Source organism: Cavia porcellus, unplaced genomic scaffold, assembly GCF_034190915.1.
Source record: "Cavia porcellus strain 051 isolate PalLab524CR breed Dunkin Hartley unplaced genomic scaffold, mCavPor4.1 scaffold_32, whole genome shotgun sequence".
NCBI lineage: Eukaryota > Metazoa > Chordata > Mammalia > Rodentia > Caviidae > Cavia > Cavia porcellus.
Window position 1 is genome coordinate 23,980,638 of NW_026947515.1, and position 25,896 is coordinate 24,006,533.

Genomic DNA, 25,896 nt, shown 5'->3' on the forward strand with positions numbered 1-25,896 from the left:
TGTTGAAATTATGGTCATATGGGTTTATGAACATCTTAAGAACATATTATCATACATAAGATTTGACACCTCAGACACATCAGATTGACCACCAAATCCAAGGCTCCACCCCCATTCTTCCTCTCTGTGCCCTCCAACTCAAGGCCAACCTCCCCAGTGCCAGACTATCTTCCTTTATCTGTTTCTACCAGGACTGTGGAAAGATGTCCACTCTTAACCCCGTAGGGGTTGTATATTCTCTAGGGTCTGTATTTTTTTTTTTTTTTGTACCTGGGATCAAACTCACATCCTTGTGCTTCTCAGGCAAGTACTTGAGCCACTGAGCTAAATCCCTGGCCTAGGGGCTGTATAGTTATCTGCTAGGGAAGCATCAAATTGAGGAGGCAAAACTAACTTCTCCTTCTCATCCTTTTTGTTTTTGAGACAAGATCTCACTATGTAGTTTCGGCTGGCCTCCAGCTCACTATGTAGCCCATGCTGGCCTCAAACTTGCAGCTATCTTCCTGCTTCAGCCTCCTGAGTGCTGGGATTATAGGAGTGCATCACTATGCCAGATTGTAACTAACTTCTTTTTTTTTTTTTCTTTTTCGTTTTTATCGGTACCAGGGATTGAACTCACGACTGCCTGTTTGCAAGGCAGGCGCTTATGCCGCTGAGCTAAATCCCCAGCCCCAGTAACTAGCTTCTTTAAACATTCAAAAGCTCTGTTTCACCTAATGCTAACACTTTTCTATGTATGTAACCAGGCTTTTAAAAAATGTTCTACAGGCCAGGGGTTTAGTTCAGCACCACTGCCTGGCAAGTGCAAGGTCGTGAGTTCAATCCCTGGTACCAAAAGCCGAACCAAACCAAACAAACAAAAAAAAGTGCTATATTGGGCTGAAGGTAAGGTTCCATGGTAGAATGCTTGCCTAGTATGCTTAAAGTCCTGGGTTCAATCCCCATCATCTCTCTCTCTCTCTCTCTCTCACACACACACACACACACACTTTACTGTAAAAGTTTTCATCCCATGTATGCAAAAGTAAAGAGAATGGTAAAACAAATTACTTATTTTTAAGACAAGACCTCACTCCAATGTATAAGCCAACTTCAGACTCCCTGTGTATAGCCCATACTGGCCTTAAACTTGAATTCCTCCTGCCTCAGCCTCCCAAGCGCTGAGACTAAGTCCAATACCTGGTGGCACAGATTACTTTCTTTGCTGCACACTGTCCTTGTTTGTTTGTTTTGGTCCTGGGAATTGTCCCCGGCCTTGTGTGTGTAGCTATGGTGCCTCACTGTTGAGTTACATTCGCAGCCATGTTGCATTATTTTTTAGAGCAAGTCCCAGCAACTACATCATTTCACTGCTACCGCCTTTTCTATGCTTCCCTAGAAAACAGTATTCAAAAACATGATCACTGGTCCAACTAAGGAGGATGTGAATTTTAACTTAGATAACCCAAACAAATGGTGGAAATACATGAAGATTTTTCCTCCTTACATATGTTAGAGGGCCAGTTCCTCAGGACAATGTTTGTATGTTTTCCATGCCTGAGGAAGGAATCTCTAGCTGAGCGGGAGAAGAACTCCACAGGTCAGCTCACTGGAATCCACCCAGGACAGCTGGCAGGGGAGTGAGGTTACTGGGGGCCAGGAAACCTTGGGTGTCATTTGAAATCCCTGGATGCAAACCACAGAAATGGCTCTGGGTAATGTTTCTTTTTTGTCTTCTTTTCTAAAAGAAGGTTTGTTGAGGTACGGTTTTTATACAGTAAAATTCACCATTTGGAGGCACATAGTTTTAGGAATTTTGACAGACAGAATATTTTCATCACCCCCAGAGTTTGCCCACTTCCATTCTTACTCTCCTTATTCCATTCTTAGCTCTTGGCAACTACTGATTCTTTTCTATCCCTATAGTTTCATACAAATGATAATTTGGTCCCTTGTTTTTTGTACCTGGCTTCTTTACCTTAGTGCAGTGCTTTTGCCATCCATCCACACAGTTGTTCTGTGTATCGCTGGCTGGTGCCTTTTTGCTGCTGAGTACTAATCTCATTTTCGATGAATCACAATGTGTTTATTTGTTCACCAGTTGATGGTCATTTTTTTTTTGTTTCCTATTTTTGGTGGTTGAAAATGAAATTACTGCAAACATTTACCTAGAGATTTTTAAAAATTTCCTGCTTTACGTTTTGAAACAGGATCTCACTGTGTAGTGAAGGTTGGTTTCAAATTCATGATCTGATCCTCCTACCTCAATCACCGAAGTCTGGAATTATTGGCACATGCTCCCATGCTGGGTGCCTACAGGTTTTTATATTTTTTTAATTTTTTTTTTTGTACTGGGGATCAAACTTATGATCTAGCACTTACTAGGCAGGCACTTATGCCGCTGAGCTAAATCCCTGGCCCTTTTAAATGGTTCTATGTCTTGATTTCTCCTGAGTAAATATCTAAGATTATGGAATTGTATAGTGATTGTATAGTAGTTGTATATTTAACTTGTGAAGAAACTGCCAGACTCTTTTCCAAGGTTGTACATCCATTTTTGCATTCCTTTTTTTTTTTTTTTTGTCTTTTTCCTTTTTATCGGTACTGGGGATTGAACTCACGACTGCCTGCTTGCAAGGCAGGCGCTTATGCCACTGAGCTAAACCTCCAGCCCCTCGTATCTTTTTTTTTTTTTTTTTTTTGTCAATTTTTGCATTCCTATCAGCAGTGTGTGAGAGAATTTCACTTGGTCCTTATCCTCCTCAGCATTTGACATTGTCAGCTTTTTGTCACTCTAACAGGAATGGCGTGTTATTTTATTGTGGTTTCTACTTGGATTTCTCTAATGATTAAGATTCATAAGAGTGTTTTTTGTTTTTGTTGTTTTTGTTTGTGACACCGGGGCTCCTGCATGCTGGGCCACTAAATTACCAAAATCCCCAGCCCCAAAAGTCACAGTTTTTAATGCCATTCTGGCTTCAGAGGCTGTGTGACTTGTAGAATGGACTAGATATTTTAAGTGCCAAAAAAGGAACCATTCATCCATTATTTCACAGTGATAAGAAAGCGATAGAGACTGTGGGGGAAGAGAACAAGAAGTCACCAAGAGGCAAGCCCTCCTTGCAAATCAGTGCCATGCATGGGCTGCTGAGGAGACAGCCAGCTACCAGCTCCTTCCAGCCTGTGGGCTGGGAAACAAGAGGAGCCACCCCCCCCCCCCCCCCCCGCATAAGCAAGCAGCTGATCCAGAGAAGCCTAGGCTGTGATGATGGCTACTGAGCTGGAATACAATTTAATGCCTGTAGTGTTTAGGATTTTATAGGTCTAAAGCCGGTAGTCTGCTCATCTATTCAGAGGATACTAATATGCAATGTAGCATCTGTGGGGGAGCTCCTGCTGAAGGTGGTTGCCATTGTTAATTCCCTATTACCCTGTTTTGAAGTCCTGTATCATTTTCATTGCTTTGTTGGGTTGGGTTTTATTCTGTTTTGTTTTGTTTGATTTTATTATATCCAATGGCATGGGCAGGTGTTTCAAAGATAACATGATAGATTATAGTAGCCATTTTGGATTTACTCTTATCTTGTTTTAAAGTCCTTTATTGCATTCATTGTTTTGTTTTTATTGGTTCTGTTCTGTTTTGTTTTTACTAAGTCTGAAGGTATCTGCAACTATTTTAAAGATGACAAGAGGCATTATGGTAACAACTGTTGATTTCCTATTTTTTTTTTTTTTTTTGTGCAAACTTGCAGTTGAGATTTCCTACTGTTTTGAAGACTTGTGTCCTTACACTGGTTTGTTTTGATTGGCTTTATTCTACTGTTTTGCTTGGTTTTATTCTCTCTGTTTCTTTTTTTTTTTTTTTTTAAAGTGATGAAGCCTACCAAGAAAGAGGGAGCTATACTATGACTGTGCCCTGTCAGTCTGCTTGATGGGGAAATGGTGGCATCCTTGCCTCACCCCTGCCCCGCCCTGCCTTCCCTGTACACCAATGCTGCCTTGAGGTGTGCTCAGTTTTCTCCCGCAAGAATCCTGTTTAAGCTCAGTGTCACCTCCTTTTGAAGCACCCACGATCTCCAGAAGATGCCAGGCAAGATGACGTTGTAGCCAGGCATGCTGGTGCATACCTGTAGTCCCAGCACTTAGGAGGCTGACGCAGGAGGATACCATGAGTTCCAGGTCCCTCTGGGTTACATACTGAGTTCAGTACCAGCTTGAATCACATAGTGAGACCCTGACTAAAACAAGATGATGTTGTGGAAACAGTGTGGCTTCTTTTGGGGCTGGACTTGATTTGATTTCCTGGACTGATCTCTTATTAGTTGGGAGGCTTGGAAAGATGCACAAAGTGCTTTCGGCCTCATTTTCCCCAGATGTAAAATGGGTGTGAAGATACCTGCCTCAGAGGTAGATACGCGTTGACCCATATGACACCATCATGTTATGGTTATTCATTTGTCTCCAGTTTCGCTGTACCACGAGTATTTCCCAGGAGAAGGGCAGCCATGTGACGAGTGGTCCTTGTGTTCCTGTGCCACAGTGCGGTGCGTCCCAGTCCCTCGACACACACGTGCAGACGGGGGTGGGGGGGCTCAGAAGATTCTCAGCGAAGCCAGGTGGCCAGGCCCCCAGGAACCCCGGGTGTCATCGAGCTGCAGAGCCCCTTTCCTGGAGCCGCGACACCGACTCAGTGTGTTCCCTCTGCAGAACCAGGGACCGCGTCTGCTGCTGGGGTCGGGATAACTGTGGGGCTGGACACGTGGGTCAGGCCGGTGCGGAAAAGGGGGACAATCCTCAGGGAAGACGTTAAAAAGGCGGAAATCGGGTGGGAGGTCTGGCTGAGAAGCGGGATGAATGGCAGATGCTGCGAGGCCTCCCGGGGACCGGGTGCAGTGAGCGGGCACCCGCGGCGGGCTGCGGAGGCCGGGTGGGCGCTGGTCCCCGGGGACTGAGCCCGCCCGCTGCCCGCGGCAGGTGCGGGGGGCGGAGCCGGGAGGGCGGGGCGGCGCGGGGCGCGGGCGGGTGCGCGCGGGGCTCTGGAGGAGCTGCGGCGGCCGCGGAGCTGGGGCTGGAGCTGGAGCTGGAGCTGGAGCTGGAGCGGGGGCCGGAGCGGGGCCGGAGCGGGGCCCGGAGCGGCTCCAGAAATGGGGTCCGCAGACTCCAAGCTGAACTTCCGCAAGGCGGTGATCCAGCTGACTACCAAGACGCAGGTGCGCCCCGGGGCCGCGGCCTCCGTCACCTGCCGGGCTGGGGGCGGGCGGGTGGGGGAGGCCGCGCGAACTTGGCTCCTCGGCCGGTCGGCAGTCTCTCGCCTGCATCCCGGGGCTCCATCCCGGCCCGCACCCACCCCAGCCGCCTTTCTGGGGAGCACCCCGCTCCCCGCATCGCCGTGCCACCGTCGGCTGACGTGGCCTCCTCCCGCGCCCGCTCCGCGCCCCGGCCTCTCCGCGCGCCCACTCAGCCACCCTCCGCCGGCGCTCCCCGCCTTCCTCTCGGTGCCCGCGGGTCCGGGACGCTCAGCTCCGGCTGACTCAATGCAAACAAAGCCGGGCCGGCGCCCGCTTGGGTCAGGAAAACAGCTGGTGCGCGGCCTGGGCAGCCCGCGGGGCCCGGGTTGATGCCTCCGGCCAGGGAAGGCCCCGGTCTTCCTGGAGACATCAAGGAGTGGCGGCCGGGTAAGGCGATCTGTCCCCGGGCCTGTGGAGCCCCCGGCTCCCTGCTGGCAAATGCTCCTGGGGCTCCTCCCTCCAGGCCCGGCGGTGGGGATGGCTGTGTTGGCCGGCACCTTCTGTTCTCCGGTTCAGGATGGCCCTGGTCTGCTCTTCAGGGAGCTGGCGGTCCCTGGCAGCCTACTCCCTGCCCGCACGCAGTCTCCTGAGTCCACAAGTGGCACAGAGGCCGCCTCCTTGTCCCCAGCACATACGATTTGTCCTCAGTAAGGCCACTTCCTTGCCTACCCTTGCTGGTCTTTCTCCTTGAACTAGGCCACCCTGGCAACGTAGATGCCTAGTCTTGATCCCCCAGGACCCTCGTTTTCAAGGATTTCAGTGCCTGTTACCATCTGAGACTCCCCTTCCCCGGGTGTTCAGGGATGCTTTCTTGCTCTTGGCAGTTAGAATGGGATCAAGAAAGCCATCTCCACTGCCTCCAGGAGAGAGCTCTTCTTCTACGTTCTCCTCCCCACCCTGGAAAGGTCAGGTACCTGGAAAGGGCTCAGGATCTCTGGAGAGTCCAGTTCCAGCAGAGGGGTGCTTGATACAAACCAGACCTGCTTCTTTCCATTTCTCAGGGCTCCAGGCTAGTTCTGGAGCTTTGAAATGGGGCTTTATGGATCTGTGGGTGGCAGACGAGGCGGCTTGTGGGTCTGTCTCTCTGTGTAGGGCTGCTAGGAGAGGAGCACGGAGACTCCCATGTTTACCCAACTAGGAAAGAGACTTGCTGGGGGAGTGTGCTGTGGACTCAGCAGCTGGAGTCTTTCCCTGTGGTGGCAGGATGGATGAGCCCAGCCAGAGCCCAAAGACTGCAGCTACTTGTCCAGCTACAGTGTTGGGTGCATCTGCCTTTCCTCCTCTGCAGCCTGTAAGATGGGGCTGTTGTATTTCTTATCTGAGGACCGTGAGTGGTTTGGACAAGGAGCCTGAGTGCCTGGAACCCTGGGTCTCCTGGAGAACCCCGAGTTCTGCAGGTGGGATGGGATCTGGCTGCTGCGGGGAGTGGGGGAGGAGACCATGGTGGCTGAAACCCTGGGCCCTGTGTAGTGATCTGGCTTGGGCAAGGATCAGATTCCACAGTGTCAAGCCGGAATTACCACTCAGGGTCCCCCAGGAGATGCGTGTCCACGGGATGCCCTCTGGTTTTAGGCCCTAGAGGCTGTGCTTTAGGCAGCGGACAAGTGGGCCCATCACCCCTCCCAGTGGCCCACGCCTGATTGCTACTGCTCAGCCTTCCCTGCCTTCCTGCCCGGCATCCTGTTTTCTTCCTGCCCCAGAGTCAAGCCCCAGGCTGGGTCTGACGCCGATCCTGAGGCCCAGCAACTCTGGTGTTTCTTGACTTTTTCCCAGGGTGGGTTGGCCCTGGAGGTGGAATACTCCAAGACTTCAGACTCTCCCTCTTCCAAATTCTTTTTGGGGATTCTTAGGCTAGCTGAGATATGGGGGGGGGGGGGTGCGTGCGCACATGTGTACACATGTATGTGCATGTGAGTGCTGTGTCATACAGTCCTCCAGGACAGGCTGCAGCATTGGTGGCCTTCCCACAACAAGAGAGACTGTCAGAAGCTACACCAGGTCCCCCAGGCCTGAGTAGGGGTTAGCTTGGGAAAGAGCCTGGGAAACCTGCTTAAGAATACATGGTTTCCTAGCATATTGGCCCCATCCTGTGTCCTGAGCAGCAGAAGCCTTGGCAAAAGTACTCTTCAAAGAAACTAGCTCAGCTTAGGGGCTGGGGATTTAGCTCAGCGGCATAAGCACCTGCCTTGCAAGCAGGCAGTCGTGAGTTCGATCCCTGGTACCAATTAAAAAAAAGAAAAAGACAAAAAAAAAAAAAAAAAAAAAAAAAGAAACTAGCTCAGCTTTTAGAGCTTCTTTGGGTTAGGGTAGAGGTCAGCTGGGGTCACTGAGGTAGGAACTAGGCATGTCCCTGTGCTCAGTGGATCCCAGGGTCCCTGGATAATTCCTGGTGTGGTTAAAAAAAAATTGTCACTAGCTAGACATGGTAGATTGTAACCCTTGGGAGGCTGAGGCAGGATAGTCACAAGTTTAAGGCTAGCCTGAGCTTATAGAGCAAGACCTAATCTCAAACAAAGCAAAACAAAGCCCCCCAAAAACCAAAACTAAAATTGTTATCAAGTGTGAATCTAAACTGCAGTGAGACCACCGAGGGGTCCGTGCTGAGGAAAGGGGAGCAGCCTTGCTCCCAGAGATCTTTCCTCTGTTTCCAGACCAGGATGCCCCAGGGTCTTCTTAGCCTTTCTTGAATTCTTGTGCCATTTCTATTAGATTTTATATCATATATACATGATTAATCAGTACCAGGGTTGAGCCTAGGGCCTTAACATGTTAGGCAAGTGCTAGGCAAGTGCTCTTTCTATCACTGAGGTACATCCCCAACCCTTTTTATTTTGAGGCAGGGTCTGGCTAAGTTACCTAGGCTGGATTTGAACTTGTGATCGTCTTGCTTCAGCCTCCCATAGTGCTGAGATTATAAGTATGTACCACTACACCTGACTTCTGTCCTCATTTTAAATTCACTGTCCAGGCAGTGAGCTAGAAGCCTACTTTTCAGAGATCATGTCCACTTGGTGCTTGGCTAGGCTTCTGTCCCTTTAGGGGGTGGTGGCTGCCTGGGAGGGGGCAGAGTGTCCGAGGTGGCAGTTTCCCAGAGGTGCTCCCAGCTGGGGACATCCCTCAGTGTGGCTTCAGAGACCCCAAACTGAGGTGCACAACATTCCTGCATTCCCTGTAGGTCAGAGGGGCCTGCTGGGGGTCATAGGCTGGCAACCCGCCCCCCATTGGCCTTTGTTCTCTACCCCAGGCTAACCCGCTCTACCAGTTCTGGGGCTGACACTTGTGCCAGGCCTGTCTTAGGGCCACAGCCACAGGTTACCCTGCGCCTCCTGCAGAGGGCGTAGATTAGGGTACACAGTTCTCTCACACAGAGCCCCAACTGGAGGGGTTTCCAGACAGCTCCCAGTGTCCACTAAACAAACACTGGCTGAGTACCTACTGCGTTTGTCATGTGCAAGGCCAAGAAAGAAGGCCAGGTAGGCTGACAAGCTTCAGGCAAGAGTGGGACCTGAGCTGGGGTTTGTGACAAGCAGTTGTTGGGGCTGAGGTGACCAGGTGGGCTCTGGGAGAATTCTTGAAGAGGGGTTTTCAGAAAACAGATTTCTTTTTTTTTGCATCAGGGATTGAACTCAAGACCCTGAGCTTGCTGGGCAGGTGCTTATGCTGCTGAGCTAAAGCCCCAACCCACATAGAGAACAGGACTATTATACACATGATGCGTATTTCTTCTTGCTGATAAGGGCCCTGTGTGTAAGGTGCAGACCTGCGATGGTAGCAGGGCCATTGGGCCTTCAGGAGGCCTAGAATTTCAGGAAAGGAAAAGGCTCTGTTGATCAGAGTACCCAAGAAGGTGTCTTGCAGCTGAGCTTCAGAAGGAGCCCAAAATGAGGTGGAACTGAAGGGGAGTCCCTTGTCTGCAACAGATGAGTATGCAAAGGAAAAAATAAAGTAGATCTTCAACCAGAAAATATAAAACCTCCTACAGCCAGGTGCAGGGACCTGTAATTCTAGCACCAAGGAGGTTGAAAGGCAGGAGGATTGCCTGAGTTCGAGGCCCACTTGCACTTCAAAGCAAAATCCTGTCTGAAAAAAAAAACAACAACAACAAAACAAACTCACCCAGAGAGGTTGTTGCTTTAACATCCTGATATTAATGTACAATTTAACACAAAATTGTGATCATCCTATAGGTAGTCTCAGTCAGTAAGTTGCCTGTGCGTGGCTTCAGATCTTCCTGCCTCTGCTCCCTGGAGTCCTGGCATTATAGATTGTATACCATCATGCCCAACTGGTAGTTTTGTGTCTTATTACTTCTCAACATAGTATTATTCCATGAGCATTTTCTGTTTGTTGTTATTCATTGAAAGTATGATTTTGATGGCTGTGTAATGTTCCACTGCGTGGGTGTGGTTTCCCTTTGTAAGCAGTCCCCAATTATTAACAAATTCCAGCTTTTCACTGTTATCGATAATAACCATTATCAACAATAAACATCCTCATAGACCACATTTAATTATTTCCATAGGTGAAATTTCTAGAGGTAAAATTCTTCATTTAAACTCATCACTTTGGTTGCCTCTAAGACTCTATGTCATTCAAAGAACATATGTGTTTCTTTTTTTTTTCCCAAATCCATTTTATTCAAGGATAAAAGATAAAGAAAAAGAAGAAAAAAAACTACACAAAATTTCAGAACGCTTCAATCAGGGGGCAATGATGATACAGACATTGCGCATTGTCATCCCCAAATCAGTCACCCAGGCACAAGACGTTTGCATTCAATTGTCTGAACACTACCAGTGCAAATCTTTCTCGTCGGCGAGCTCAGAGCAATCAGTAGTATAACTATCTTAACTACTTTTTATATATGTATACATATACATGTACATAAAACATGTTTCTTTCTTTTTTTTTTTTTTTCTTTTTCCTTTTTATCGGTACCGGGGATCGAACTCATAACTGCCTGCTTGCAAGGCAGGCGCTTATGCCACTGAGCTAAATCCCCAGCCCCCATAAAACATATTTCCAAAGTGTGTGACTTCAGTGAGACTGGTGGGACTTTTTGTTTGTTTGATTTGTTTATGAGACACGGTCTCAGTATGTAGTTTTGGGCTGGATTTGAACCGACTGTGTAGTCCATTGAACTTTTGGCAATCCTTCTGCCTCAGCTTCCCCAGTGCTGGGATTACAGGCATGTACCCAGCCAGGACTGGGAGAATTCTGAATGCACAGAATGCTGGGAGCTTGCTGGGAGGAGGGGCAGCCTGCATGAGACAAAGAGAAGAGATAGTGGGGTCTTGCCCTAGGGTGGTAAATAGAAGTTTGCAGGTTTGCATGTGTGCATATGTGTGTGCAAATCTGTATATGTGTGTACCTGAGTATGCGGTGTGGTAAAAATACAGTGAATTTTTTTCTCTTGCTTTGTTTTGAGACAAGGTCTCAGTATGTAATTCAGGCTGTTTTTGTACGTACTGTGTAGCCCAGGCTGGCCTCAAACACAGTGCAGTCCTCTGCCTCAGCCTCCTGAGTGTTGGGATTATAAGCATGCACCATGATACCTGGCTCCACAGTGAACATTTAAATAAAAATTTATTACAGTAAAAAACACCTTGGCTTTAGTTGCCCTCCGAATACTCCCTCTTGCTTCAGACACCCTTATCCCTTCGTCCCTGCCACTTTCTGGGCATCTTCTTTCATGGGTGTCTTTAGTTGTGCTGTCACGGCTGCCTCGATGTCCTGATGTCCCCTTGACTTTGGGGAACAGCCAGGAGTACAGGGTGTCAGACGAGATGGATGAGGACGCAGAGTAATGTCCCCCACAGAAATGTCTGTAAATGCTTTGCATTGATTCCGGACATTGAAGCAGATGTGAAAAGACACTGGTGAATGGGGACTTCTAGACCTGCTCCAGGAAGTGGCACGAATGACCGGTTCAGTGTGTTTGAAGTAAGGGGAGTGTTTGGAGGGGGACTGATGGCAGTATGTGTTTATTGCAATAAATTTTTATCTAAATGTTCACCGTGTTTTTGATCACACCAGTATGTGTGTGTGTGCGTGTGCATGGATATACATGAGGTGTGTGTGTAAGCTACATTTAAGGAAGAGCTTGGCTTTTGGGCCAAGGGTTAGAATTGATCCAGCAGGCCTGAGTGTGAGGCAGAGGTAACTGTGGCCCTGTGCTCTGGCACATGTGTGAGAGCAGTGTGCACAGGACAAGGGAGGTGAGTTGGGGGCAGGAGCCCGGGTGAGAGTGACCTAAAGTGTAGCATTGGCCAGTGGTGGAGCGGGTGCCTGGGATCCCCAAATTCGCCAGATTTGGAATTGGGCAGGTGCTGAGAGAAGGCAGAAGCTGACGTGAGGCAGGGACCAGGCTTGGTGGCTGGAGACTGAGCCCGTGTTCCCCTGGTCGTCTTCCAGTGAGGCGTGAGCACATCTTGGCCTGGGTCACTGTACATTTGGCCTCATGGTGTCACCTAGAGATGTGCCCGGGGAGGGGGCAGGTCGGCCAGCCTTGCCAGAGGAGGATGGGGACTCAGCTAGGGACACGCAGGCCCTCAGGGACTGGGCTGGGTTTTGGCTCCTCGACTCAGCACCCAGCTGAACCTCTGACCATGTCTTCGCAGTGTTCCAAGTGTGACTGTGCTGGCCACGGGTGGTGGCAGCTGAAGGATGTCCCTTGTCTGCATGCGGAGGGCCCTAGGCGCCAGCTGGAATAGAGTAGGAGGGTGGTGGCTTTGCTCTCAGGTCACATGGAAGGTAGACGTGTTGGTACCACGGTTGGTAGGTAAACCTGTTGGCACGAGGTTTCGTAACTCTGGGTTCTGGGTCCCCCCACAGCCCGTGGAAGCCACCGATGATGCCTTTTGGGACCAGTTCTGGGCAGACACCGCCACGTCTGTGCAGGATGTCTTTGCTTTGGTGCCGGCAGCAGAGATCCGGGCTGTGCGGGAGGAGTCACCCTCCAACCTGGCCACCCTCTGCTACAAGGTGAGGGCTGCCTGACCCTCGCTGTCACTGCCGCTCTCTCCAGCATGGCTGATGGAGTCCGGCCTGTGGTGGCACAGGGCAGGCACCCAGTACATCTAAGCCCCAGATCCCCACGGTCCTGAGTCTTCACCCAGTGCCCTGCCCTGTGGCAGCCACCATTTCCGAGCACTCTCCACGGAGCAGGCCCTCTGCTTGCCCCGGGAGGTGGCATTGTTAGCGTGACCACTTTACAAAGGGCACCACGGCTGGGAAAGCATTGCCACTTCCTGGTCTTGGACACCGAGGGCGCTGGGCTCTGCTTGCTCCATGCCACTCTTGCCCATATCCGGTCCCCTGGGCTGGCAGTCCCTGTCAACAGGGATGGCCCTGCTCCTGCCCCTCTGCAGCCCGAGTGTCCCCCACACCCTAAACCCCGAGCCCAGGGCCCCAGCCTCTGTGTCCAGCAGTCCTGTTACCCATCCTCACAGGCTGTGGAGAAGCTGGTGCAGGGAGCCGAAAGCGGCTGCCACTCAGAGAAGGAGAAGCAGGTCGTCCTGAACTGCAGCCGGCTGCTCACGCGAGTGCTGCCCTACATCTTCGAGGACCCTGACTGGAGGGGCTTCTTCTGGTCCACAGTGCCCGGGGCAGGGCGAGGCGGGGTCTGTGGGCGTGGCCAGGGTGGATGGGAGGTGATGGGGCTCACACTCTTTTAGGGCGGCACTCTTCCAGACTTTTTCTGGCATTTGGGGAAGCTCATTTGGGTGAGGAGTGGGAGGTGCTGCTGAGGTACAGGGGTGCATGCCACCTCCGTGGGTCTGCAGGTCCTCATGCAACGGGTCTCTACCCTCCTCCAGCCTGCAGGAAGTGGCTCAGGAGGGTGTCTGTAGGGAGAAGAGGGGGCTGTGCGGATCAGGGAAGCCAGCTGTCTTGTCCCTCTTCCCTGGGGTACCTCCAGGCAAGGCTGAGGGGTGAGGCCTGGAAACTCCCAACAGGACTGAGGCTCCTGAGGTGGGGGTCACTGCCTGCATCCCTAGTCAGTGGAGAGTGTCCTTGAAGGTCCTGGCCTTTCCCTGTTCTACCTCCTGCTTTTGTTGATTTGGGGCCCACAGAAGTCCACTTCCTCTGCCTTCTGGATGCCCTGGGTAGCTGCCTGGACCCCGTCTTGTCCTCTGCATCCTCAAGCTCTGGGACTACCCCTGCTTGGCCAGCTACCGCTGAGGCATCCTGCTTCCTCAGCAGGGTGAGGAGGAGGACGAGAATGCCCGGCCCCTGGCTGAGTCCCTGCTCCTGGCCATCGCAGACTTGCTCTTCTGCCCAGACTTCACGGTCCAGAGCCACCGGAGAAGCACCGTGGTGAGAGCCCACCCTGCCCCAGCTGGGCAGGCCTTGCCCACACTGGGGCCAGGCCAGTTGCGGTTCCATTGAGCAGGACACAGTCAGTGGGGCCTGGGGTGCTCCAGGAAAACTGGGCTGCCTGGCACGCATGTCTCGGGCTGGGGGTGGCAGCCCTACAGCTGGAGAGGAGCCAGCGGGTCCTGCCCTGCCCCTCCTCCGCGGGCTGTGCACAGGCGCCCATTGTTTTCACTGCCCGAGGTGGGGTTGTGTGCAGGCCTGGCCTGGCCACTTCCTGTGATCCCATGGAATGGACTTTGAGTCTTCTGGGCCCCAAACACCACCAGGGGAAACCCTTTCCCCACCTCTTCCTCCCTCCTTTTTCCTGTCGTGGACTTGACTGAGCCAGTACAAGGATCAATATAAGAAACGCAATTTTTAAAAAAAGTATATATTTATTTATTATTTTTACAACGAACTTTCAAGGGAGCTAAGAATATGCATTTCATCCATTGTGGACCAGGACTCTGGGGGTCCGTCTCCTCTTCAGAGCCTGGGTGGGGGGAGGCTTGGGTTGGCTGGTTCTGTCACACACGGCCGCTCATCTTGCAAACCTCCACTTGCCATCTTTCTGTCCCTGTCCCTGTCTCCAGGAATCAGCCGAGGACATCCACTCCCTGGATAGCTGCGAATACATTTGGGAGGCTGGCGTGGGCTTCGCTCATTCCCCCCCACCTAACTATGTTCACGACATGAACCGGTGAGCTTGGCCCAGTCCCGGGCCGCTGGTCTACTTGGACCCAGGTGGAGTTCCTCCTGTCCGGCTCAGAGGGGACCCTCCCCACCTGAGATCCAACCTTAAGCCTGCAGAGGCGCGCACAGGGATTGTTTCCGGGGTGCTGACCCTAAGTGCCCTCCTTGACCCCCCCCCCAGGATGGAGCTGCTGAAGCTACTCCTGACCTGCTTCTCTGAGGCCATGTACCTGCCCCCCGCTCCTGACAGTGGCAGCTCCAACCCGTGGGTTCAGTTCTTCTGTTCCACGGAGAACAGGTGAGGGCCTGGTGCCTTTCCTTTCTCTTCTGGTTGGGGTTCCCCTGAGCTGGGTCAGGGCCGGCTGGGGCTTCTTGGAGGGGTGCTGCCCCCTGGTGGTGAGGAGCTGTCACTTCGCTCCGCCTCATACAAGCGCTGTCCAATTCTCAGTGTTGTGACCCAAACAGGAACCGGGGCCTCTGGGTGACCCCTGTCTGGTCCTTTTTCTGGAGCCATAGGGTTCAGCAGAAATATAATGTGAATCGTATGAATATCTTGAGATTAAATGTAAAAAAGAAACGTAAAATTAATTTTAATAAGATTTCATTCAATTCAATATATAGAAAGTGTCACAAAATATATGGCGAATGTTTAAATTAAAACCCCGAGTAACAGGAAGACACATTGCCATTGCCACCCCTCAGCCCTCTGCTCTTGCGCCCCTCCGAAGCCGCTTCGGAGTCAAACCTCGGTGCGTGCTCCCGCTGTGGGCCATCCAGTGCAGGGCAGACCTGGAAAACACTGGCGTGTCCTGGTCCACTGTGCCCGCTGGACCTGGCACCAGGTGATTGCTGGCTCTCCCGCAAAGTCACCCGGGGAGGGTAAACATTTTGAATTGATTCAAAAACAGCCAGTCATGATAGCACAGCTGAAGGCACTCAGGAAAGAGGACTTCCAGAACTGTTTTAGACAGCGGCAGGAATGATGGGACACGTGTGTCTGAAGGGGTTAATGACAATGTATCTTTTACTATGATAAATAGAATGATTTTAGTACCAGGGATCTCGTGACCTCACGACCTCATGTTTACCAAGCAGGCCCTTGTGCCACTGAGCCCAGCCCCTGTAAAAAATTAAACCTTCATTGTCTGTTTCAACCACATCTCATTAAAAAATGAGCGCTTAATATATTCTCATTATACCAAATTACTGAATCATTTTCAACATTCCCTTTCTCATGCTAGTTTTTCAAAATTCAGTGTGTGGTTTCTACGTCCAGCAAAACTGAATTCGAAGCACTTTGTAGCTGCAGGTGGCCGGTGGCTGCCCTGGGGCACAGGGGTGGGGAGCTGTGTGACGGACACCCTGATGGAGGACACTGGCGGGCTGTGGGGCTCGGGCAGTGCGTGTGGGTGCAAGGTGGGAGATGTGGGGGAGGTGCTCCCATCCCGCTGTGCCCAGGCTGGCAGCACAGGCGCCGGTGCCCCAAGGCTGGTGGTGTCTTCTGTGTCTGGCTGCTGACCCCTCTGTGGCATGGCATGGCTCCTTCTTTGGGTGTTGCTAGCCCAAACTGCTTGCTTCCCCAGGAGAGAAGGGAACACAGATGACCCCCTACCACTAGCCCCAGTTGAAGAAGTTTCTTTCTTCCTGTCTTATCAGACACAGTGCCGTCCTTTGGCACCTCGCTGGGTCTCAGTTTCCTCACCTGTAAGATGAGGAGCTTGAACCCTGACATCTTACAAATGTGATTCAAATCCTTCTGTGGCCTGGCAGCTGGGTGACTGAGCCCAGGCTCTGTTCTCCCCGGGCCTCCATCCCTTCCCTGAGGCCCGGATGGAGGGTGTCTGTCCCTAAGACCCTCAGGGCTATGAATACACCCTCTTTCCAAGAGCCCCTTGTCACGGCCACTGTGCCCTTGGTAATGGATGCCTCTGCCCTCAGCCCAGCCTGGCCCGGGCTAGAACAAGTCTCAGGTGAGGACGAGAAGGGCCCAGAGCCTGACCCTGGCCCTTGTTGAATGGAGGAGGTGGCTTGGCTGCCCCTCCGTGTGGCAGGAGGGCTGGGCCGGAGGTGGCACCCCGTGAGCCTGCCCTCCTGCCCGCAGACATGCACTGCCCCTCTTCACCTCCCTCCTCAACACCGTGTGTGCCTATGACCCTGTGGGCTACGGTATCCCCTACAACCACCTGCTCTTCTCTGACTACCGAGAGCCGCTGGTGGAGGAGGCCGCCCAGGTCCTCATCGTCACCCTGGACTACGACAGTGCCACCAGCACCAGCCCCACCGTGGATGGCACCACTACAGGCACAGCCATGGATGACACTGATGTAAGGGCAGCGGGGGCTTCGTCCTGCTGGGGTGGGCAGGTAGTGTCCTGTTAGTGGAGACGCTCAGGAGTCACTTCCGGGAGTGGCTGGGGATCTGACTTGGAAGGGACACTGCTGCTGCCACCCAGGCTGGGGAGGGGTAGATCTGAGCCAGGCAGCTGCTCACCTTGTGCGTCTACCCTTGGCAGCCTCCGGGGCCTGAGAACCTGTTTGTGAACTACCTGTCCCGCATCCACCGGGAGGAGGTGAGTCACGAGTAGCTCTTGGCCTCTTGGGGCCCTCCCCTCACGCTTGTCATGGCTTGGCAGGGCAGGGAGAAGGGGGCCCTGGAATCCTGGCCTCTGTGGACCTGGGTTCCTGCAGGGGAAATGGTGATGGGAGGCTTGGAGGGTTTTGAGATGTGGAAAGAACCAGTGGTTCAGGAAGGCTTCCAGAGTAGGTGGCTCTGATGTCAAGGTTGAGGGGTGGAAGGCTGAGAGGCCAGGCAGGCCTGAGTGGCTGTGTGGCACCCACTGGGAGATGCTGGAGCCCAGAGCCCTGAGGCCTGCAGCCATAGGATGGCACCACAGGCCTGGAGCCACTATGGGGGCTCAGGAAACGGCAGCTCTGTGTGCAGTGGTCCCCATGAGCTATGGGGTGACAGGAAGGGGTATCTGAGGGCACCTTACACAGCCCAGGTGGGCAGGGTCCCAGTTCAGCGGGTGCCCGTGGGAGTCCCCAAGAACAGGAGCAGCTGCGCTCAGGGAGTAGACAGCTGAGGGACGTGGAGGCCTGTGTTTTCAGGGGCTCAACTGCCCAAGGGGTTCAGCTGGGAAGCCCCTGATGATGTCAGAGTGTGCCTCTCAGGCTTGGAGCTGGAGCTGGGCTCTAGGGGAGTGGGGAGGAGTTTGTGGGGGGCCTAGGCTGGGCAGCAGGGGCTGAGCAGAGCAGATGAGTGGATGCCCACTCTGCCTCCCCTTCCAGGACTTCCAATTCGTCCTCAAGGGCATAGCCCGGCTGCTGTCCAACCCCCTGCTCCAGACCTACCTGCCCAACTCCACCAAGAAGATCCAGTTCCACCAGGAGCTACTGGTCCTCTTCTGGAAGCTCTGTGATTTCAACAAGGTGGGCGGCCTCCAGGGCTAGCACTGGGCGGTGCAGATGGAGAGGAGACACGCAGGAAGAGCTGCTGGGCTGGAGGAGGTGGTGTAGGCCAGAATCCGAGTATCCTGGGAGGCTGGGGCAGGAGCAGCATGACTCTGAGCCCAGCCTGGGCAGCTTAGTGACATACAAGGCTGTCACAAAACAATAAAAAATAAAAAGTGGTTCTTTAGTGCAAAGGATTCTATTGCCAGAGTCACACACACAGAGAAAAGTATGGGGTGGGAGGGAGAGGGAGGGGAGGGCGGGGAGGGGAAGGAGGAATCGAGAGGTGCTGGGCCCAGGGGGTTCGCGTGGTCCAAGGGGAGAGAGTAGAGCGGAGCCACTCTTCCTGCTGACCCCGCTCGCTTGTCCCCTTCCCTGCTCCCAGAAGTTCCTTTTCTTTGTGCTGAAGAGCAGTGACGTGCTGGACATCCTGGTCCCCATCCTCTACTTCCTGAATGATGCCCGGGCAGACCAGTGTAAGACGAGGGCGGGCCTCTGACACGGGGGAGGGTGGTGGTCTTGGTGGACTGGGTGTCCGGCAGGTCTGTCCTGTCTCCCAGAAGCTCAGGCATGGTGGTTTGACCTCACAGGAAGGGCTCCCCGCAGCCCCCAAGATGAGTTCCTGTGCTGGGCTCCCCACCTCCTCATCCCACGTGACCCCCTGTGTGTCCCATGCTGCAGCTCGAGTGGGCCTGATGCACATCGGCGTCTTCATCCTGCTGCTTCTAAGCGGGGAGCGAAACTTCGGGGTGCGGCTGAACAAGCCCTACTCGGTGCGGGTGCCCATGGACATCCCGGTCTTCACCGGCACCCATGCTGACCTGCTGATTGTGGTGAGAGGCGCCCCAGGAGGCGTGGGGGCATCTCCTGTTGGCTAAGCTGGGGTCGCCTCCCCCGCCAATGCTCCCCGCCGCTCTCCTTGCACAGGTGTTTCACAAGATCATCACCAGCGGCCACCAGCGGCTTCAGCCTCTCTTTGACTGCCTGCTGACCATCGTGGTTAACGGTAGGGGCCGGCGCCCACCTTCCCTGTGCGCACCACCAGGTGGCGCCAGGCCACAGGCCGACCAGCCACCTGCTGCCGGCTCAAACCGGGTCCATCCCGGAGGAAGGGAGCACTAGCCACACGTGTAGCGCCACATTTTCTAGTGCCATATTAAAAGAAAAGAGGACAGGTGACAAAATTTTGGAATAAATTAAATTCACTGTATCTAAATACTGTCATCTCAACTCATAATCAATACCAAAAAACCTTTTATTGGTGCATTTTAGATACACATAGTGATCGCATTCATCACAGGGAATTTGCACCTATACGTGATATATAACTTGATTCTTTTTGCCCATTGTCCTGCCCTCCCTTTAATCTCTCTTCCTCTCATTTGCAAAAGCTTTGTCTTCATTTGTTCCTTCCCTCTTCCCTTGTCCCCCCTTCTCACTTGACCCTTTTCTTCCCATTTCCTAATATCTGTTATACATTTGGGTCATTATTTACCTTCCGTTTCTCATCCTCAGAAACAACGAGGCACTGACACCTGTGTCCTTCACTTAAGGATATGGTGTCAAGGTGCATCCATTTACCTAGAAATGTCTCAGGCTTACCCTTCTTTACGGCAGAGTAGTACTCCATTGGCCAATACAAAAACATTGATGAGGCTGGGCATGGTGACGCACTCCTGTATTCCCAGCACTCTGGGAGGATGAAGCTGGAGGATTATAGGTTCAAACCCAGCCTGGGAAATTCAGCGACTTGGTGAGACCCTGTCTCAAAAGAGGCCCAGGTTCAATCAGTCCTCAGTACTGAGTAAAAAAGTCTGTAATCTTTATATTCTGTTCCGTGCCCAGTCTTCCAAGCCTTGTGCATGCTCCATGTATGTGGCACTTAGCTTGGCTGCGTTCTGGGCACTGGATGGCCACGTGCCCGGTGATGGTGTGAGTTAGGCGACTGTAGTATAGATGGGGATAGCAAGGCGGCTCCCCCTTGTCCTGGCCAGTGAGGTGGGCACCATGGCCCGGGGCACAGTGACCTCAGTGTGATGTGTTTGGGAGGCCATGGTGGGGGCCGGGGTGCCTGGCTCATCCGAGGCCTGATGTGGCCCCGGGTGGGTGGGTGTGGTGTAGGCTGCAGAGCCATCCAGCTGGGCTGGAGCCTCGGGGCCGGGGCGTTCCCAACCTGCTTTTCACTCACTGCCTCCATCCCATAAATCAGTCAGTCTTTCTTTCTTTTTTTCTCTGTTTCTTTTTGGGTATGTGTATGGGGAGGGGTGAACCCAGGGCCTTCACACTGAACTGTATCCCCATTGGATATAGAATCTGCTTCACTGGAAACAGAATCTTGCTGAGTCACTGAACTTCCCAGGCTAGGTTAGAACTTGTGATCCTCCTGCCTCAGCCTCCCAGAGTGCTGGGGTTACAGGCCTATACCACCCCACCCAGCTTCCGTCCCGCAAATCTTAACTGAGAGCCACTGAGGACGACCAGCTCTGAGACTGCTGCTGTGAAAGAGACAGTTCCACCCGGCCTCTGAGGGCCTGGGCATGAGGGAGAAGGACGGGAATCGAGAAGGGCCCAGGGGACTTAGCTCAGCGGCATAAGCACCTGCCTTGCAAGCAGGCAGTCCTGAGTTCAATCCCTGGTACTGATTAAAAAAGAAAAGAAAAGAAAGGGCCCAGACCAAGCTGCAGGCAGCATTTCGTCTTTATAAAACTATGCCAAAAATGCCTATCTAATGTTACGGCAGTGTGACGCTCTAAATCAGAGATGGCGAACCTTCTAGAGCTTCCAGTGATAACAGACGTCTACCTGCGGTGTACGTGCCAGGTTCGCCACCACTCCCCTACAATGATTTACAGATCTGAGTTTATATCTCTGGCCAAGCATTTTATTCCTAGGGGACGTGGCCCAGGTTCCTAATTCTCTCCAAGCTGCGGTTTCCTTGTCTGTAAAATCAGGACAATCGTGTCCAGGTTCTTCTTCCCTCATAGGTGGAGAAGGACTGGGAGAGAGAAGACACGTGTGTGGCTTTATACAAAGGACTGCTGCGGCCAGTTGGGCGTGGTGGTGCCCACTTGTAATCCCAGTGCTCTGGGAGGCTGAGGCAGGAGGATTGGAGCCCGTCCTGGGCAACTCAGTGGCTTAGCAAGACCCTGTCTCAAAATAAAAAACAGAAAGGGCTGGGTATGCAGCTGAGGGCAGAGGCCCTGGGTTCAGCCCTCAATGCCAGAACCCCCCCCCCCCCCCCGCCATCTGCACAGCGCAGTCAGGGTGAAGGAGAGGCGCACTGCCTGCTGGGACTCTTCCTGGCTTGCGGACTTCACACCAGGGCCAGGAGGGCTGGAAGGGTTGTGACCCAGGTTGTGAGCCAGCTGCTCCTTTGCAGTGTCACCCTACCTCAAGAGCCTGTCCATGGTGACCGCCAACAAGCTGCTGCACCTGCTGGAAGCCTTCTCTACCACCTGGTTTCTCTTCTCTGCCGCCCAGAACCACCACCTGGTCTTCTTCCTCCTGGAGGTCTTCAACAACATCATCCAGTACCAGTTTGACGGTGAGGCTCCAGCCTGGGCCTAGCTCGGGCTTCCTGGGAGCTGGCCCTGGAGGTGCTCCCCGGGGCCCTGCTGCCCAATTGGATGTGCATGCATTGAGCACCTGCTGTGTACCCGGCCGAAGGGATAGGAATAGAGATTCCGCTCTGCCCTGCGGGGCTCACAGCTGGGGATGGAGGGTGGAGAGCTTAGAACAGACAGTATCCTGGTCAGAGAGTCCCTCTGCAGTCTGGTAGCAGGCAAGGTCAGAGTGGCTGGAGCTGTCCTTCCGCTGTGGCAGACACTCGGCTGCCTCTCATTACCTCCATGACCGTCTGCATGTGAATCACTTCTCCGGGCCTCGGTTTCCTTCCCTGTAAGGTGGTCAAACTAAGAGAGTGTCAGGAGGAGGATGAGGTAATAATCCACAAAACAGCACTGTGTCTGGCAAGTAAATATAAGGGATTGTTCTTATTCCAGAACAAGCTGGGCACAGAGATGTATACTTCTAATGCTGACACTGAGGGAGATTGAAGCAGGAGGATCCTAAGTTTGTGTCCCACTTGGGCAACTTAGTGAGACCCTGTCTCAAAAATAAACAAGAAGGACCTTGATTGTAGCTCAGTGGTAGGCCCTGGGTTTGATTTCTGGTACTGCCAAAAAAAATTTGCACTGATCTAAGAGGATTAATGAGAGTAATTAGGCAGGAAAGTGCTGTAGGGAGAGGATGGTATGTGGATGTGCAAACGTCCTGGGGTGTGATGTGGAGTTGAAAGCAGATCAGTGTACTGTGGAGCAGGACCAGAGAGGTGCAGAGAGCACTGAGGACCAGGAAATCATTTGTATCTTCCCCTGGGAACTTGGAGGTGGGTGATGGAGGACGGGCACCTGCCATAATGGCCTCCTACGCTCTTCCCTGGCTCAGGGAGAAGGTTAAAATATTTAACAGTTGGCAATGTAGACAGAGACAGGCTGGTCATGCACCATTGTACTATGAGTTACTCTTTTTTTTTCTCTGTAGTGCTGGGAATTGAACCCAGGGCCTTTATACTGAACTACATCCCTAGATCCACCCCCCCCCCTTTTTTTTGTTTTTTTGAGACAGGGTATTGCTAAGTAATTCAGGCTGGCCTCAAACTCCTGGTGATTCTCCTGCCTCAGCTTCCCACATGCTAGGGGCATGTGCTCCATGCCCAGTGCGGGGTTGTAGGGTCCTGAGGAACCAGGAGAGGGGTGGTCAGCCAGAAGCTGTTTCCACACAGCTGTGCCATCCCTTCAAGGCTCTGTCTCCTGGGCTCCCTGTGGCACCCCTTTCCCTGGGGGCCACACCTTCATGTTCTGCAGGAGGCAGCTGGGAGGAGGGGGAGCGAGGGACCCCCCGAGTGGAAGTGTGCTCCCTCCCGCAGGCAACTCCAACCTGGTCTATGCCATCATCCGCAAGCGCAGTGTCTTCCACCAGCTGGCCAATCTGCCCACTGACCCTCCCGCCATCCACAAGGCCCTGCAACGGCGCCGGCGGACCCCGGAGCCCCTGTCCCGCACCAGCTCCCAGGAGGGTGGCTTCATGGAGGGCTCCCGCCCCGCTGCCCCTGCAGAGCCAGGCACCCTGAAGACCAGCCTGGCGGCCACCCCAGGTTTGACACTGGCAGGCAGGTGGGAGGGGGACGTGGCCTCTGGCCGGGGCACAGTGCGCTGTCTGGGGTATCACCCCATCTGTTGTAAGAGTGTGGCTTGAGCTGGGGACTGGGCCAGAACAGCAGGGCTGGAGGTACTGGGCCCCTGGGGGTGGCAGCCTGGGGGAGACAGGGCCTCAGGGCTCTGGGACAGCTGGGGATGGGGCTGGGGTGAGGGACATGGGACTTCTACAGTGGATGGAGGACAGGCAGCCTCAGGGGCCAGGCCAGAAGGGGCACCATGGGACATGGTCCTTCCTCCTGCCTGTGTCCTTCCTGTGCCTCACCTAGGCATTGACAAGCTGACAGAGAAGTCCCAGGTGTCTGAAGATGGTACCTTGCGGTCCCTGGAGCCTGAGCCCCAGCAGAACTCGGCAGAAGGCAGCCTGGCTGAGGGGGTGGGTACTGGACGTAGTGTGTGGGGCAGGGTCTCCCCCTCCTGCCTGGCCTCTGTGACTGGGGCTGGGCCAGGGCACTCTGAGGTGCCCTGCAGCAGAAGGACAGGTGCTAGAGCCCAGGACACCAGAGTTGGCACTACTAAGGGGGTGGGCGGGTCACAGGCCCTGCCTTGTTCCCAGGGTGCTGGAAAAGCCTGTGGCCTTCAGCCCCATCAGCCCATCCATCAGCCTTATCTGGACTGAGGCTGGCCTTTACCAGCCTGCCTGCCAGGACCTGGCCCTAAACCTGTCACTGGGCTGGGCTGGGCTGAGCCTGAGGCCCAGGGCAAAGGGTGCTGGGCTGGGCCTGTCCCTCTGTTGGAAGCGAACTTCTCATGGGGGGCAGTGGAGGGACCTCCCTGCCCTCTGCTCCCACCCTGCCCCCACTCCCTCCCACCTCATTTCCCTTCCTTCCTGGGCGCCAGGAGCCTGGCCAGGCATGGAGGGAACAACGGCGACTCTCCAGCGCATCGGCCAGCAGCCAGTGGACTCCAACAACAGACTGGGTAAGGAGCACACCCAGGGGAGCAAGGGACCGGGTGTGGGCATGAAGCAGAGGTGGGGCCTGGGTCCAGCTTCCGGCCCTAAGAACTACTCAGTCGGTTGGAGGCATCTGCGTGAAAGCTGGCTCTGGATGATACGCCCTCCCTGTGTGGCCTGTCTCCGACATCAGTCAGGTTCTCAGGAAGCACCAGATTTCTATTGCCTGCAGCACAGGCTTCCCTAATAAATTCCTCTTTCTGGATTCCTTCCTTCAATTGCTGTGCCCTCCCTGTTTCCTGATGATACTGGAACTTGGGGGGTAATGTCCTGCCCGATGGTGCCAGTGTGGGTAATAGCGGGGCCTTCCGGAGGCCCGGGCCACTCACTGGCCTGCAGTACTGCTCCAGGTGCCCTTGGCCCTCTCACTTAGCAGCCGTAGATGTGGCATCCCTACTGGTTGTGGGCTGACCATGCAGAGGCCCTGGCCCTGGGTCTGGGTCAGAACAGTCTGGTCCGTAACCCCAGGCCTTCCACCCCAGGTCCTTTCCTGGAAGTCCAAGCTGCCGCTGCAGACCATCATGCGGCTGCTGCAGGTGCTGGTGCCCCAGGTGGAAAAGATCTGCATAGACAAGTGGGTCCAAGTTGGGGTTGGGGAGCGGGTTTGTGCTGGGCCGCCTGGGCTTGGGTGGGAGGCCGCGCAGACGCTGGAGACCTTCGTTGCTCACAGGGGCCTGACCGATGAGTCGGAGATCCTGCGCTTCCTGCAGCACGGCACGCTGGTGGGGCTGCTGCCCGTGCCGCACCCCATCCTCATCCGCAAGTACCAGGCCAACTCGGGCACCGCCATGTGGTTCCGCACCTACATGTGGGGTGTCATCTATCTGAGGTGGGCCTCCTGGGGGTGGCCAGTGACAATCCTGGGTGGGCCTGGGCTCAGCAGGGACCTCAGCTTTGCCTCACCCCCATCCACAATGGGGTGAAGGTCAAAGTGGTCCATGAAGGTGGCCTTGCCCGGTGGAGCTTGGCCCCACTGCCCAGGTTGGGACATCTGGATGGGAGGGGTTGGTTTGGGTTTGCTGCCACCCTGCTCCTCCCCTGGATGTCTGCTGCTCCCTCTGCAGGAATGTGGACCCGCCCATATGGTATGACACCGATGTCAAACTCTTCGAGATCCAGCGGGTGTGAGCAGGAAGCCAGCAGGGGCCGGGGATGGCTGGGGCCCTGCTCCCCAAGCTCCCTGACTCCTTGTTCTGAGCTTTCCATGAGTACTGTCGGGGTCTGGGGCAGGCAGCACGGCCGGGTCCTGGTGGCAGGTTCCAGAAGCGACCTTGTAGCAGAAATGACGGAGATCTGCTCTGACCCCCCGTTCCTAGACTGGTCTTTTAAAAGCCTCTGTCTCTAGGGGTGCAGGCCCTGCCAAAGTCCCCTCCCCACTTTGGCTCCCCTTTCAGGACCCACTTTTGTGATGATCCTCTCTGCCTACCTGCTGCTGTACTGCCCACTCCCAGAAGCCACCAGGTCAGTGGGTCATAAAGAGTTTGCCCAAGAAGGAGCCAGGGTGCCCCTTCAGGTATCTTGGCAGAGTTGGGGAGCCCTCCAAGCCTTGGGAAGAAGGAGTATGGCCTGGCTGCTGGCCTAGAAGCTGGGCATTGGTAGATAGAAGGCCAGACATGGGGGCCTCATCTTCTAGGGACTAGAGTGGGCACTGAGGGCACCCTGATGTACCCCCTGGGCCAGTGGATAGAGCCTGGCTGATCAGGGGTGCTGGTGGGGGCACCTGTTCCTGCCCACCCACTGCCTGGTTAGGGATGAGTGTTGGACCCCTCCATCTGACCAGCCCTGGCCTCTGGGCCTCCCTCACCCCATCTGTGTCAGTACAATCTTTGCTGTGTACAATCGGTCACTTTACACAATAAACCTCCCTCTCCACATTCCACCTGTGTGCTTGGGATCGGTGTCTGGGTGTCAGGTCATGGTCCTTATCTTGAGGCACCTCGGGACTCTCTATCCCAGAGTTA

At 53.9% G+C, this 25,896-nt stretch overlaps 1 protein-coding gene across 2 annotated transcripts; it reads left to right on the forward strand.

The window, feature by feature from the left end:
• Nucleotides 1-4,988: 4,988 nt before the first annotated feature.
• Nucleotides 4,989-25,812, forward strand: Hid1 (HID1 domain containing). Of its 2 annotated transcripts, none has more exons than XM_063242415.1 (19): nt 4,989-5,189; nt 12,102-12,251; nt 12,719-12,889; nt 13,467-13,583; nt 14,216-14,322; nt 14,497-14,613; nt 16,417-16,639; nt 16,828-16,884; nt 17,603-17,743; nt 18,150-18,240; nt 18,446-18,597; nt 18,692-18,770; nt 21,144-21,308; nt 22,692-22,919; nt 23,250-23,356; nt 23,821-23,901; nt 24,418-24,509; nt 24,606-24,764; nt 25,000-25,812. In XM_063242415.1, exons 1-19 carry the CDS (start codon nt 5,124-5,126, stop codon nt 25,061-25,063), a joined length of 2,367 nt encoding a protein of 788 aa, XP_063098485.1. In that variant the 5' UTR covers nt 4,989-5,123; the 3' UTR covers nt 25,064-25,812. The 2 variants fall into 2 exon arrangements, with proteins under 2 accessions (XP_063098485.1, XP_023418701.2); XM_023562933.2 differs by having other exon boundaries at nt 13,470-13,583.
• Nucleotides 25,813-25,896: the final 84 nt, after the last annotated feature.

Excerpts from the sequence above, each read along its gene's own strand:
- Hid1 (XM_063242415.1), top strand. The coding sequence starts at position 5,124 with ATGGGGTCCGCAGACTCCAAGCTGAACTTCCGCAAGGCGGTGATCCAG. Across the intron at positions 18,771-21,143 it reads GCTGACCATCGTGGTTAACG|TGTCACCCTACCTCAAGAGC; the intron begins GTAGGGGCCGGC and ends GCTCCTTTGCAG. Across the intron at positions 23,357-23,820 it reads AAGGCAGCCTGGCTGAGGGG|GAGCCTGGCCAGGCATGGAG; the intron begins GTGGGTACTGGA and ends CCTGGGCGCCAG.